The sequence below is a fragment of the Lepidochelys kempii genome, chromosome 2 (assembly GCF_965140265.1).
Source record: "Lepidochelys kempii isolate rLepKem1 chromosome 2, rLepKem1.hap2, whole genome shotgun sequence".
Lineage (NCBI taxonomy): Eukaryota > Metazoa > Chordata > Testudines > Cheloniidae > Lepidochelys > Lepidochelys kempii.
This window is the reverse complement of record NC_133257.1, coordinates 6,615,640-6,631,680: the sequence shown is the minus strand read 5'-3', so window position 1 is coordinate 6,631,680 and position 16,041 is coordinate 6,615,640. Positions and strand designations below refer to the sequence as shown.

Genomic DNA, 16,041 nt, shown 5'->3' with positions numbered 1-16,041 from the left:
ACCCTAGGTGCAATTCCTAGCTCTGCCACAGTCTCACTGTATGATGTTGAGTCAGTCACTTAACTCACCTCCCTGTGCAGCATTTTCCCAGTTGTAAAACAGGGTAATAATAATATTCCCTTTCTCTCCCGCTTTGCCTGCTGTCTCGTCCGTTTAGAATGTAAGCTTCTCAGCTCAGGCACTGTCTGACTGTGTCCGGGTACTGCACCGAGAATGATGCAGCCCTGATCTCGGTTGGGAGCTGTCGGAGCTATTGCAATGTAAATTACAACGGTACAGGGAAGAGTCCTGCAGTGGCTTGTGGGACAACGGGCTGGATGAATCACAGGCTCAGTTGCTTCTGTGGTTTCTGTAGTTCCGTGAAAGAATTAAAAACAATTTTTCCTCTATTTGATTTTTATTTAAAAAAAATCTAAATTAAGCAAATGAGCTCGTTCTCTTTTGTTTGTGCCTGAGTGCCACCCGGTCGCTATGCTTTTTCCCCAGCTGACGCCAACCCGACCTGTGCCAGCTTCAGATAATTAGAGAGAGGGAGCAGCAGAATAGACAAACACACGGAAACAGACACCGATTTAATGAAGGTCGACCCCTGTTTTAGCTGTGTGTTCAGGAGAACAATGGGGGATGAGAAAACCGCTCAGAGGGGGTCCCAGAACTGTTAGTGGTATCCAGGTTTGAAACAGCAAGCACAGATGCCCTATCTCTGACTTGTTAAATACACCAAATAGGAAGCAAACTGATTACCAGGGGAGGCAGGAGATTCTCCATCCCTTGAAGTGTCTAAATCGGGCCTGGATGTCTTTCTAAACAGAAACTCTAGTTCGGCCACAAGTTGCTGGGATTGATGCAGAGATGAGTGAGTTAAGTTCTCTGGGCTGTGTTATGCAGCAGGTCAGAGCAGACGATCATAAGGGTCCCTTCCGGCTTTTAAAATCTGTGACTGTAACACAGACGGCATTGATTCTTGGGCAGCCTAATGGTGAGGCTAATGCTGGAGTGGGTCATGAAGCCTGAACTGCCCGTGTGCCCCTAGAAGGAATAACCCTACAGTGATGAGTTTTACATCCCTTGGCATGGGAGAAGGAACATTGTCATGGGCTGCAGTATTCTGTGGATAAATGGAGCACTTCTGACTCCAGCACTAAGCATGCTTCCAAGGGAGAGTCAAACAGCTCCCTCGATCACCTCCAAATGGGTCATGCTCAGATTTAAAACACTCCTTATTTACTGGCTTTCCACTGGATTGTAAAACCCTGCTGGGGGCCAGTCATTACCCCAGCCCCTTTCTCTCTAAATACAGGTTTCAGAGTAGCAGCCATGTTAGTCTGTATTCGCTAAAAGAAAAGGAGGTCTTGTGGCACCTTAGAGACTAACAAATTTATTTGAGCATAAGCTTTCGTGAGCTACAGCTCACTTCATTGGATGCATCCGATGAAGTGAGCTGTAGCTCACGAAAGCTTATGCTCAAATAAATTTGTTAGTCTCTAAGGTGCCACAAGACCTCCTTTTCTTTTCTCTCTAAAGTGAACGTGGGTACAGAAGTGTTTGCATGTCCTGCTGCAGTGACTGGGAGGAAACATTTCTGATGGGTTTCAGAGAGAATACAGCACCTCGAATACAACAGAGTTGGTGAACGAGGGTGGTGGGCAAATGTGTTTCCGTGTGTGTGTGTGTGTGTGTGTGTGTGTGAGAGAGAGAGAGAGAGAGAGAGAGAGAGAGAGAGAGCAGCGCTGCCTCCTGCTGGAGGGAATCGGGGCTCTGTGTGTGTGTGCAAAGAGAGATGAAGCCCTTGACACAGGGTCCATGTGTGTCAAACCCCATGGGCAGATTTTGGATAATCCATCCCAGGTGGTGCAATGGAAAGAATTGCTCCTGAGGATTCTCTGCATGGGGCAAGGTTCACAGCGATGCTTTCGCAGTGTCCAGAAAGGGGAGATGCACTCCATCAGGAGGGGAAGCTCTCATCATGACCCAAATCAAGGAAGTGGGGGAGCTTTCGGCAATGGAACTGCAGCCCTCCACCCCACCCCTGCACTATACTCCCTGCCTGCGCCCTACGCCAGTTCTAATCCCGCTTTATTGGAAAGGTCAGCAATGGATGCTACTTGGTGGCCTTTAGGGTCTGCTGTAGAATTTCCTACTTCTCCCCCTTGCCTACTGCTTCTTCCCCACCACCCAAGAAAGCTGACGCTGATGGTGCTTTTTCTGGGTTTTGCTTAGGTGGCTGGAACCCTTGGTCCGCTTGGGGAGACTGTACTCGAGACTGTGGGGGTGGTCTCCAAACACGCACCCGAACCTGCCAGCCCATTCCCGAGGAAGGCCTTATCTGCGAAGGAGTGCTGGAGGAAGGAAGACTGTGCAATAGAAAAGCATGCAATAGTAAGTGGGGCATGTTCCAATGCACGGGGGCGAGCCATCCGGTCTCCTAATCATAGTCTGTCGCAGTCAGTAATGAAGGTGTTTCAGACACAGGGTGAAATTGTTCAAAGACTGCATCTGACTAACAGTGCATGCTAACGTGCCAAGGAAATGTGATGCTGGGGTGTGCAAAATGCACATGTTCATAGCCCTGCCATTGCCTACGCAACCATCTTTCACATAACTTGCCTTTCTGTGACTCAGTTTCCCCATCTGTAAAAGTTCCTCCTCCTTTGTAAAGCACTTTGAGAATTTACAAATAAGAAATGCCCAGCAATACTGATAAACAGAGCAAAACCTGGTTTCTAGACTAGTGGATAGACAGGGCAGGAATTTCAGAAAGGCAGATCTCTGTAGGGACTAGAATCCTCTCTGTGCACACTGTCCCTTAGGGTCTGTCTACATGAACACAAAGCCCGGGCTTTGACTCAGGTTGGAGCCGAAGCCCCCTTTCCGTCCACATACAAATCAGTCTGACTCAAGTCAGCAAGCATGCAGGACCGGGGTCCTAGGATCCTGCTCAGGGGGGCAGGTCAGAGCCCGAGTTCTGCTGTGACTGAGGTCTAAACCCTGTCATTTTGCAATGTGGACACAGCCAAGCTGCAGACCTGAGTCAGAAGGTCTGCATTGTGCAGGACGGACATGTCAGCATGGCTATGAGACCTGGTTCAGCAATTGTAAGCCCTGGTTTGCAATGCAATGTGGACACAGCCAAGCTGCAGACCTGAGTCAGAAGGTCTGCATTGTGCAGGACGGACATGTCAGCATGGCTATGAGACCTGGGTTCATCAATTGTAAGCCCCCTGGTTTGCAATGCAATGTGGATGCTCAAGCGTGGAGCCCAGGACCCACAGACCCATATTTACAGTGCAGTGTAGACATATTAGTGTTGCCACTTTCTCTAGAGCAGGGGTGGGCAAAATATGGCTCGAGGGCCGCATCCGGCCCTCCAGATGTTTTAATCCTGCCCTCGAGCTCCCGCCAGGAAGCAGGGTCAGGGGCTTGCCCTGCTCCAGCCGGGGTGCGGGGTTAGGGGCTTGCCCCGCTCCATGCGGCTCCCAGAAGCAGTGGCATGTCCCCCCTCTGGCTCCTACACGTAGGGGCAGCCAGGGGGCTCCGCATGCTGCCCCCTGCCCCAAGAACGGCCCCCACAGCTCCTATTGTCTGGGAACCACAGCCAATGGGAGTTGCATGGGTGGCGCCTATGGACAGGGCACCGCGCAGACCCACCTGGCTGTACCTCCGCGTAGGAGTCGGAGAGGGGACATGCCGCTGCTTCTGGGGGGACATGCCGCTGCTTCTGGGAGCTGCTTGAGGTAAACACCTCCCAGAGCCTTCACCCCTGACCCCCTTCCATGCCCCAACCCCATTCCCCATCCTTGATCCCCCTCCCATCCTCCAAACCCCTTGGTCCTAGCCTGGAGCTCCCTCCTGCACCCTCAACCCCTCATCCCCAGCCCCACCCCAGAGCCCGCACCCCCAGCCTGCGCCCTTACCCCCCTGCATCCCAACCCCCTGCCCCAGCCTGGAGCCCCCTCTCACACCCTGAACTCCTCATTTTCAGCCCCCCCAGAGCCCACACCCTCAGCCGGAGCCCTCACCCCCTCCCGCACCCAAACCCGCAATTTTGTGAGCATTCATGGCCTACCATACAATTTCCATACCCAGGTGTGGCTCTTGGGCCAAAAAGTTTGCCCACCCCTGCTCTAGATGATTTAGGACAATCTGCCAGTGCCAGTCAGCAGAGGGATGTTAATGATTCAAGCCTGTGTCTTCAGGCACCTTCATTTCAAATGCTTCTTTTGCATTAGCCAAGTAGGAAAAAAAAAAAAGAAATCCGAGTCTGGCTAATGTGAGCGGGTTCTGATTATAATTATTCCCTTCTTTTTTGTTTCAAATTTGGAAAGAAGTATGTTTGATTAGGTCCTCTGATGAGGCAGATAACCAGGGAAAGTTCAACTGTTTTCAAAGGCAGGGAAGTGGACTAGCTGACATAGGCGAAGTTAAAATAGAGGGATGTGAATGGATTTCTCTAATAAGGGCTAAAATGATTTCATGCATTTTTTACCACTTCCATAAAGTTAAATCATGTTGCAAGTAGGCTTTTTTTTTTTTTTTAAAGAAACTTTTTCAGTGTATTAAACTTCATCTTCTCCGGTTCCTTCAGCGGATTTGTCATTGAGGCTCCGTCTAAACTCGAGAAGTTTGGTTCATGTTTCCCACGATTGCTAGTAACTTTGGAAGCACTAGTGTGCATGGGTGGCTGGCATTTACAACTTAATATTGTCCCTTTGGTTGCGTTCTCTGAAGGAATTGAACCTGGGACCTCGGGATCTAAAAGTGCAAGGCTGCTTGAGCTAAAGGACTATTTTAGCTCAAGGCCAGTAGCAGACTCTCTTGAACATCCAAAGGTATGTCTATTCTGCAGTCAGAGGTTGGACTGCAACAAGTACAGACATATCTGAGCGAGCTTTGATCTAGATAACTAGAATAGCAATTGTTGAGCCGCATGGGCTCACTGTTCAGGTACAGATCTAGGACTGCTGTCCACATTACCATGGTTTCATTGCTAGCTAGATCAAAGCTAGTTCAGGTATGTCTACACGTGTGGCACTCACACCTCTGACTGCAGTGTAGACGCATGCTGTATGTAATCTAGCCTGGGTGGATTTGATTTAATTCAAATCGATTTAAATCACGAGTCAGGAAGTCTCAATTTAATCATGGATTTCTACATAAAAGTGAATTCTGGAATATGCTGCTCAAACAGTTTCACTTTTGTTTCTACTGCCTGTTCCTCCCTTCTCACATTTATCTCCAGACTTCTTCCCCTTGTCCAGGTCTATTCCCCCCCCCAACAATCTTCTGTTCGTTGAACTTTTTTAAACTTTTCACTTTTAGAGAGAGGTAAGGGATTGACTCTGTGTATCCAAATTTGCAGGGGGACAATAGAGTCGATGTCTGTTATTTCTCACCTCTATATATTTATTTATTTATTTTAAAACATTTTTGCTATTAACAAGCATGTTATCTCTGGAGACACAAATCCACAGTTTGAGAACTTCAAAATTAAGCACCTCTGATGGTATCTTCTAGACTGAGCACTGAGTCCCATTGGGTAGATAGACAGATTAACCTCAATAACCTATACAGAAGCCCCTGGAACCCCAAAAGTTTGGGTCCCTAATCCATGAACTATTGGAACTCATTTACAATTTTTTTCTTAAACATTACGTGAATATATTGTCTCATCCTATAGAATTAGAATTTATAATCCCTATTCCCCAATGAGATATTTTTGAGCTATAATGTATCTTAATTAAAACTATCTTTAGATAGATTTTTTCCTCAAAGAGCATTTTATAAAAAAAATCCGATTTAAATTAAAAAAATCCGACTTAAATAAAAAAAATCTGATTTTTTTGATTAAAAAAAATCATTGATTTTTATCCACCCTGAATCTAGCCCCTAGAGCAGGGTTTTTCAACATTTTTCTTTCCGAGGCCCCCTCAACATGCTATAAAGATTCCACGGCCCACTTGTGCCACAATAACTGATTTTCTACATATAAAAACCCAGGGATGGCATTAGAGGTAGCAAGCAGGGCAATTGCCTTGGGCCCCACGCCACAGGGGCTCCCATGAAGCTACATTTCTCAGGCTTCAGCTTCAGCCCCCAGTGGCAGGGCTCAGGGCCCCAGGCTTCAGCCCCATGCGGTGGGGTTCAGCTTTCTACCTGGCTGGCCCTGCTTGGTGGCCCTCCTGAAACCTGCTCACAGCCCCCTAGGGGACCCCAAACCCTGGTTGAGAACCACTGCCCTAGAGGGCAGGCAAAAATCCACACTGGGTAGGTCTGCGCTGCAATCAAAGCGTGTTGTAACTGGCCTAGATAAGCTGACTGGGGCTTGTGGGGCTAGGCCTTCGGGGCTATCAAGTTTGAGCTGGGGCTGGAGCCCTGTCTCTAAGACCCTTTGATCTCAGAGCCTGGGCTTCATCCTGCACCAGAACATCTGTACAGGGCAGTTTTATAGCCCCCCCCAGCCCAAGCCCGGGGAGCCTAAGTCAGCTGATCCCAGCCAGCTGCAGGTCTTTTATTTCATAAGAACATAAGAACAGCCACACTGGGTCAGACCAAACATCCACCAAGCCCAGTATCCTGTCTTCTGACATTGGCCAATGGCAGGTGCCCCAAAGGCAATGAACAGACAAGTTATCGTCAAGTGATCCATGCCCTGTCACCCAATCCCAGCTTCTGGCAAACAGAGGTTAGGGACACCTTTCCTGCCCATCCTGGCTAATAGCCATTGATGGACCTATCTTCCATGAATCTATCTAGCTCCCTTTTGAATCCCTTTATAGTACTGGCCTTCACAACACCCTCTGGCAAGGAGTTCCAGAGGTTGACAGTGCATTGTGTGAAAAAATACTTTCTTTTGTTTGTTTTAAACTGGCTACCTATTAATTTCATTTGGTGGCCCCTTGTTCTTGTATTATGAGAAGGAGTAAATAACACTTCCTTATTTACTTTCTCTATACCACTCATGATTTTATAGACCTCTATCATATCCCCCCTTACTCACCTCTTTTCCAAGCTGAAAAGTCCCAGTCTTATTAATCTCTCCTCATAGGGAAGGTGTTCTATACCCTAATAATTTTTGTTGCCCTTTTCTGAACCTTTTCTAGTTCCAATATGTCTTTTTTTGATATGGGGCAACCACATCTGCACGCAGTATTCAAAGTGTGGGCGTACCATGGGTTTATATAGAGGCAATATGATATTTTCTGTCTTTATTATCTATCCCTTTTTTGATGATTTCCAACATTCTGTTTGCTTTTTTGACTGCCGCTGCACATTGAGTGGATGATTTCAGAGAACTATCCACAATGACTCCAAGATCTTTTTCTTGAGTGGTAACAGCTAATTTAGACCCCATAATTGTATATGTATAGTTAGGATTATGTTTTCCAATCTGTATTACTTTGCATTTATCAACATTAAATTTCATCTACCATTTTGTTGCCAAGTCACCCAGTTTTGTGAGATCCTTTTGTAGCACTTCGCAGTCTGCCTGGGACTTAACTATCTTGAGTAGTTTTGTATCATCTGAAAATTTTGTCACCTCACTGTTTACTCCTTTTTCCAGATCATTTATGAATATGTTAAATGGGACTGGGCCCAGTACAGATCCCTGGGGAACACCACTATTTATCTCTTTCCATTCTGAAAGCTGACCATTTATTCCTACCCTTTGTTTTCTATCTTTTAACCAGTTACCAATTCATGAGAGAACCTTCCCTCTTATCCCATGACAGCTTATTTTGCTTAAGAGCCTTTGGTGAAGGACCTAGTCAAAGGCTTTCTGAAAGTCTAAATACACTATATCCACTGGATCTCCTTTGTCCGCATGCTTGTTGACCCCCTCAGAGAATTCTTGTAGATTGGTGAGGCATGATTTCCCTTTACAAAAACCATGTTGACTATTTCTCAACAAATTATGTTCATCTATGTGTCTGACAATTTTGTTCTTTAGGATAGTTTCAACCGATTTGCCCAGTACTGAAGTGAGGCTTACTGGCTTGTAGTTGCCAGGGTCACCTCTGGAGCCCTCTTTAATAGTACACATTAGCTATCCTCCAGTCATTTGGTACAGAAGCTGATTTAAATGATAGGTTTAAATGATGACAGTTAGTAGTCCTGCAATTTCACATTTGAGTTCCTTTGGAACTCTTGGGTGAATCCTATCAGGTCCTGGAGACTTATTACTGTTCAGTTTATCAATTTGTTCCAAAACCTCCTATAATGACACCTCAGTCTGGGACAGTTCCTCAGATCTGTCACCCAAAAAGAATGGCTCAGGTTTGGGAATCTCCCTCACATCCTCAACAGTGAAGACCGATGCAAAGAATTCATTTAGTTTCTCTGTGCTGGCCTTATCGTTAGATGGCCCGCTGTAGTTACATCTACACAGCAGGTGGGAGGTGTGAGTCCCAGCTTGGGCAGATGTACAGATGCTCGAGCCACGGGCATCTAAAAACAGCAGAGTGGCCACGGCAGCTCAGGCTAGCTATGCCTGACCCCTGGGCACATACTCGTGCGGCTAGCCCATGCTGCTCTTGCCACCACACTGCTATTTATAGGCACTAGCCTGAGCAGAGCTATGTGCATGTACATCTACCCAAGCTGCAAATGATGCCTCCCGGTTGCCATATAGACATCTCTTGTGCTAGCTGGAGCTACGTAAGCAGCATATTGAATTAGAGTAGCTTTGAGCGTGGTTAAAGAACAAGGAGGCTAAAATGTTGGCAGCTCATTGACACCGGGCTTGTGTCGCTGCTCACATTGGTGGAGCTGATCCTGTGTTAGCAACTGTGGTTAATGCTTCCCTAGTGAAGACAGGGCAATAGATAGGAGTACTCTGCGTGGGAGAATAAAGAGGAAGGATGATCTTTTGACCAACTTACGGGCCTAGGCATCTGGTCTATTTCTAGCTCCACCACTCACTGCCAGAAGCTAGGTATGAGCGACAGGGAATGGATCACTTGAAGATTACCTGTTCTGTTCATTCCCTCTGGGGCACCTGGCACTGGCCACTGTCGGTAGACAGGATACTGGGCTAGATGGACCTTCGTCTGACCCAGTAGGGCCGTTCTTATGTTCTTACGTTCTTAGTGCATGGTTGTGGGCAACTCACTTTACCCTCCCTATGACCTATAAGATAGAAATCAGAACAAATACCTTCCCGCGCTGGCTTTTGTGAGGCTCCACTCAGGAGTTGTAAGGCATTTTGGGCTCTTTGGATACACAGTGCTACAGAGTTGTTGCAAAGTCTTGTGATTGAAAGGAAACCCCTTAGCCCCACTCCTTCAGCCCTGCATCCTGCCTCAACAGAGGACCTGCTTCCACTGCTTGCAAACTGGGCTCTAAATTCTTTTGCTGGTGAATCTGCCTTGTCTTTCCTGGTTGTCCATTTCCAGTGTATTTTAATTTATTTCTTCAGATCTGTTTCCAAAACTGAATGGTGACCTCCAAAGTGACTTTAACAAATTCTATGTATGCCTCCCCCTTTCGTTTCCTCCTTTTTTTGTCACACAAAGAAGGCCTGAAAGGATATTTTAAAATTCTGCTTGTTTTTATTTAGGAAATACCAGGAATTGTCAAGTCTGATCTTTCTTGGTTTTGTTGGAGTCCTTCGTAGAGGTCATAAATTCATAAATTCATAAAAGCCAGACGGGACCATTGTAATAATCTAGTCTGGCCTCCTGTATAATAAAGGCTACAGAACTTCCCCAAAACAATTCGTGTTTGAACTAGAACATATCGTTTTTTAAAAAATAATCCAATTGTAGGATGTAGGACTGGACTGGAAGGGACCTCAATGGATCATCTAATCCAGTCCCCTGGACTGAGGCAGGACTAACTATTATCTAGACCATCCCTGATAAGTGTTTGTCTAACCTGTTCCTAAAAACTTTCTATCTTATTTTAAAAATTGCCAGTGATGAAGAATCCACCCCAACCTTGGTAAATTGTTCCGATGATTCATTACCCTCGCTGTTAAAAATGTACACCATATTTGCAGGCTGAATTGGTCCAGCTTCTCTCTGGTCACAGAGACGTATATGGTAAGCTCCCAAACTTCTTGCCAGCACGACCCCATTTTAATGATTTATTTCCTTTCCTGACCCCAGACAGCATGCTGGGTGCCGTTTTATTCTTCAAAATGCCATTCTCCACAAAGCATCACCTCGTACGTATGGTGCATAGGAGGTCACGCAGTGCAGAGGGTGCCATTTAGTAGAGCAAAATGGTGTCCTCCATGCATCATTATCTTGCACATACTGTGCGTGTAAGGTCATGCTGTGCAGAGCAAAATGGCCTCTTCTGTCCACTACGGATTGTTGTGACCCCATCTGCTGGTGGGGTGACCCCATTTGATGTTCTGACCTACACTTTGGGAATAACTGCCTTGCCAGAAGGAACACTGACTGTTTTAAAAAGATGTCCTTTTCCACAAGTTTTCATTAGGCATTGGCGTTCAATAGAAGTTAATTTTAAAAAAAGAATTGTAAAGAATATGACTGAAAATTCCTTTTCCTTTGAGTTGAAATTAATGAACAGATGCAACCACCAGCAGGTGACCCACCAGGTAACGACAGCCTGTAGACCTTATAGTATAGGTATTTCCATTGGCTTGACCCACTGTCTCTGCCCTCCCATGCATATCTCAAGCAGTAAAGTTTATCGCCTGCTGTTTCTCCACAATTCCCTGAAGCACCCATGGCTAAGTGATGTCCTTGGATGCAAGTGCAGGGTGCCCGTTGGCCCTAGTGCGAGCCAAGAGCAAACCTTGGTGCCTGGAGATGTCGAGGGATGACTGGACTTGAGACTGAGCACAGGCTGAAAACAAACCTTCATCTGCTAGCAGCAGCCCTGGTTAGCCAGGATCTTTTTAGCCATTCAGCTCAAAACAGTTAATCTGAAGGACAGTGTTCAGTGTTTGTTATTGTTCTCTTTGTTCCTTGCTAGAGGCAAAGAACCCGGTGATATCCTCCCTCCTAACGCAGGCAGGGAGATTTCTGCCATCTGTTGGACTTGGCCCAGAGCTGCTATTTCATATGGAAAGTGGAGCAAGATAGAAAAGGCTTTGGGGACCAGCAAGCTTGCCCTGCCTCCTTTGGATCGAAGGGGCAACAGCCCTTGTTCTAATGGCCCGGCCCTGCCATGCAGTGCTAAAAGCTCTGATCATTAACAAATTGGCATGGGGAGTGGCGCTGCTCTTCAGGAGAGGAGGCTGGCTCCGGGCGCGACGGAACTACGACAGCAGAGTGGGAAAATACAGACAGGGTATCTCACATCCTGATGCTAGTGCTGTGGGCCCCCAGAATGACCAAAGATGTCAGCAGCCCCCATTTAATCCTGGGGAATGAAACTAACAAGCGAGCCAGCTCAAAGGAAGCTATCCAGTCTGGCAGAGGCAGTGTGAAACCATCACTGACATTTATGAATATGCCGAACAGGCACATACATCTCTGCTCCTAATCTAAAGACAACCAGGGCCAAATGCTGCCCTGGGTTACACCGGTGTAAACCCAGAGCGACTTCACTGATTTCAATGGAATTGCTCTGGATTTACATGGGGGTAACAGAGAGTGGGATCTGGCCCTGAAGGTATAACATTTAGCTATGCATATGTTCAATCTGCCATTCGAAGGAGTGCGGCTCATACTCGATTTCTGCCGCCCCCAAATTCCATTAAAAATAGCCCATTTGCTGGAACCACAAAAAGAGATTAAATGTCCTTTGTGTGTGAATGTATCTGTTCCCTGCAGGAAAGTCTGGGACTCAGCAAGCTAGAACAGCATCTTGTCCTGTACGGAGGAGCCGGCTGCTGTTGCCAGCAATACTTTAATTGTATTTCTCCTTCAGAGAGCACTTCAGAAGTTTAGTAACTGGGACTCTCTGATCACACCGGGCAACATTTTCACTGATTTTGGGTGCCCAAATTGAGCTAACTGGGGCCAGCCCCTCAGCTGGCATAAGCAGTCAGAGCTCCATTGACTTAAAGGAATGACGCCCATGCCTGATTTGTAAGAGCTGCTGAAGGGGCCCCTTTCTTAATGGTCCCCCATTACTCCTAGCTCCACCTCCTTGTAGATAATGCCTCTCCTTCCTTTGTGTTTACACCACTCTGGTGTTTGTAGCCTCTTGTGGTGGCATCCCTCTTTTAGTTGTTTCTTAACCAGCAGAGAGAGCTCTTCTAATCTTTCTTCATAAATCCATCACTCCAGCCCCTTGAATATTTGTGTTGCTCTTTTCTGAATCCCTCCATTTTTTTCTGGTAACGAGGTGCAGAGGAATGAATGTGGATCCCAGCTGTGGAATGCAGACCTCCAGCTGTGGATGCCCTGGAACCATGTAGAGAAGGACTGTAATAACCTCTTTACTCTGTGTGGCAATGCCTCTTGCCTGTGCAACCTCTTTTTGCTCATCTCGCATCTTTGCAAACTCCTGTCTCATTTACTGCACACACATCCCTAGGTCTCTTTCAGCACCACTGCTGCTCAGGTCTCTCCTCCCCATTGAATATCTGTGCTGGAGATTATTGCCTTCCCCAGACATCTTTTCGAATGAGAGCCTCATTTGGTTATTTTCTGTCTATGTTTAAAACTTTTCTGGATTCCCTGGTGTCATGTCTGTGTCTGTGTCCTCCACTATTATCCACTGATCCCTGTATTACCCTCCCTCCATTCACTACATTGCCGAAGGGGCTGCTGAGTTCCATGCACCCGGGTCGCATCTGTGCCCCGTTTCTCGTGTCACTCCCCTAACAAAGCTGCTGCATACCGACTTTGGGCTGGGTCCAAATCCCATTGAGAGTTTTTTCATGGACTACACTGGGAGTTGGATCAGTCCCCCTTTATGCAGGGCGAGAGAGTGTCCCCCTGAATGACTCAGCACCACAGTGGACTATTTTTGGATGACCATTCAAAGCAATTCCAAAGAAGGCCCAGTGGGAATGTTCGTGCTTCGTGTGAAAGCGGGGCTGGATTCACCCATTTTAGACTGGAGTCACCCCCTTGATTTCAATGGAGTGACACTGGTGTAAAAGTGGAGTAAGCCAGTGGTGAATCAGACCCTTAGCGTGCAAAAGGGCTGACATTTTCCACCCGTGGTCCTGATCAGCTGTAATTGGGATGAGATTCGGCAGCTCAGACCTATCGTGTCAGCAGGGGAACAAAAGCAATCACATAACTTAGCTGAGACCAACATGAACCATCAGGAGACTCTAATCAGACAGAACTCAGACACTCCATGTCAGGTCCTGTCAGGGAACTAATCCCTTAGTGACAGGCAGGGAAAGCAATGGAACAGCACAGAGTGTGTCCCTAATGAGACCCCGTCGATAGATTAGTAAATAGACGGCTGTGGAGGGAATAAGTCAGAGACACCTTTGTCACGAGTAATCATCCCACTCCTATTTCAACTTTGATTCACCCGGCACCAGATCTAGGCCCCACTTAACGCCTGGGTCAGTCCCAAGGGCCAGATTTTCAAAAGTGCTCAGCATCCCCCGTTGTTCTCACTTAGGACAAAATTGGAGGTTAGCTCTTGTGAAAACTGGGTCCCAATTGGGGGAGCTGGGCCTTGTTGAAAATCTGGTTTTAAGAGATTTAATGGTTCTTAGGCCTCATTCTGTCCTACTGCACAGGAGTGAATTTCACCTGCATCTTCTGGGGGACTGGGGAAAAAAAAGGCACAGCTGAGATAACCCCCTCCTCCCCCCCCATTTCTGCACGTAGAAAGTCTTACTAATAGAACCTGAGATTAGTGAAATGGACTGAATTTTTAAAAGCCAATTTGCTCTATCTATTTACCGACCCACCCTTCCAAAAGCACCAGTCGCTTTTGAAAGTCATGGCCCTGGGTTTTTACACCATGTCCATTGCTGAGCTCCCAACAAATCTGTTTAAAGCTCCATAGCTAAACACAGCTGCTCATCCCTGCTTCTGCTCCCAATTTGAATGAGTTTTGAGTATGGGGGCAGCTTATGGTGGCCAAGGGATGCTGTAGATTCTCATGGTTTTGATCCTTTCAAAACTGTGGATTTAGAGTAGATTAGACTAGACTAGACTGCAGTGGTAAACAAGGGGATGGATGGATAGATTTGGGGGTAGGTATATAGGTAGGGGCCCAAAACCATACCCCACATTGGAACAGCCCTGAGTGTTCCAAGTATTCAAAATATAAACCTGAGGCCAGATCCAGATTTTCCAGTTGACCCTTATCTGGGTATTACCAAACCCCCAACCCCACACACACTTGAATACTGGGATGTTCAAAATCCAGATATCGATGCTAACGGCAACCTGAGCTCCTCTCGGATAACAGACAGACGCTGTCCATCCTCCTCCTCATTTATTTTGCTGGCAGACTGCCCATGCTGGAAGGTTAAGAGAAGTCACAGTAAACTGGTTCCAGGGCTCCTTTGCATGGATGCTGTGGGGGAAGGAGACAAGGGGGGGAATTTCAAACTGGCCTTTAATTAGGCAGCCCATATTGGCCTCCTCCGCAAACCAACCTGCTCTACACGAAGTCTGGCTCCTGGCAGGGACGCTCTGCATCCTTCTTCCCCCTCCTCTGCTTTTCCTTTTCTGATGGTGTTACAGACTCGCAACAGCACATGCCTGGAAGCTTATTAACCTTTATTAATTTTCCCAGGGTTCCCAGGACCGGATTTGTCACCACTCTCAGCCCTTGGTAGCACGCGTGCTGTTTTGAAAGGGCAAGAGGCTGTTGTGTCTCCTCAGGCAGAACGACCCTCTGTCCGGGATATTCTGTTTGGAAACAAACTGGTTGCCCAATCTTAGATTGCAAGGGCCAACTTCTGTTCTCCCTTACACCATATAATTCTGATAGAGTCAGTGGAGTTATTTCAGTTTTACCCCAAGGTAACTGAAAGCAGAATTTAGATCCTAGCAAGTCTCTCTTCCATTGTTTGTTCCTCTCTCAGGGCATTTGCATGTAGAAACCACTGTTCTGGGTGTGCCACCCACTGGATGCCACAGAGGGTATGAATCTACTTCAGGTGACAGCCAGCGTGCTCAGGGCTTAACATGGGAAGTTAGAAATGAGTTAAGCTACAGTGAACCAAGGCCACTTTCTTCTGAATAAGAGCATCCACACATGGATTAAATGCGTTTTAACTAACCTGCACTTTAAATTAGTTAATTTGGCATAACTTTCCTGCATGTCCCCATGTAGACAAGGCCTGATCCAGAGCCCACTGAACTCAATGGGAGCATTCACTGGTTTCAGTGTGCTTTGGATCAGGATTTTTGTGCTTCAGCTGAAGCAGTAGAGACTGGGGCTCTTAGCTCTGGAGCTCCTGGGTTCGATGACCGGATGTCTGGTGGTCTCTACCCTTAGCCAGTCATGTGATGGAGGCTGACAATGTTGTGTCTTCCCCTTCTCTGATCCTGAAGAATCCCCTTCCTTTGCAAGTTCCCCTCTGCCCTTCCCATCTCCACAATGCCCTGTAGATAGCTGCAGACCAAAAGCAGCTCAGAAAATAACCCAGGCAAGGTGGAGTTTTAGGCTAATACTACACTATCTAGCTCCTATATAGGACTTTCCATCGTAAAGCTCAAAGTGCCTTACCGAGCGAGGTGAGACTCATTGTCAATGCATCTCAAAGGTCAGCAGAACCCTAATGTGTACAAGGAAAGCCACAGAAACTGGCTTGTCTTAGGAACCCAATATGAAGGTGCTTGTAGTTCGCAAACACTTTTCTAGTGTGCCTAGTATTAAACTGCCCTGTATCTGTTGGTATCTGTTGATACCTCCTGGGAGTTTCCTAGAGAAGGCCATGAGAGCCCCACCACTTCACTGAAAGCTATTAAGTGAAGCTTAGGGGATGGATGAAACGGGTCCCAGTGCCTCTAAATGCTCAAGCCCCTGGTTCGACGGCAGCCCAGGCCAATGATCTGGCTCAGGAGCTAACACTGACAGGGGAGGGGTGTGATGTCTGTGAAGCAAATCAGCGGTGCTGGGACTCTGAGATCCGTGCTCCCGAACTGGGCTTTGCTGTTGGTTGTTGTTACCTCAAATGTAATTTTGTAGTGA

The 16,041-nt window shown here is 47.0% G+C and overlaps 1 protein-coding gene across 4 annotated transcripts in view; it reads left to right on the top strand.

Annotated features, from left to right (window-relative positions):
• Nucleotides 1-16,041, top strand: part of ADGRB1 (adhesion G protein-coupled receptor B1) — a 372,262-nt gene that overhangs the window by 166,499 nt on the left and 189,722 nt on the right. For 3 of the 4 annotated variants that reach the window (XM_073329983.1, XM_073329982.1, XM_073329980.1), the window contains exon 3: nucleotides 2,221-2,379. The exons of the other annotated variant lie outside the window; for it this stretch is intronic. In XM_073329983.1, coding sequence (XP_073186084.1) covers nucleotides 2,221-2,379 — 159 coding nt within the window. The remainder of the gene's footprint in view (nucleotides 1-2,220; nucleotides 2,380-16,041) is intronic. 4 annotated transcript variants of the gene reach the window in all.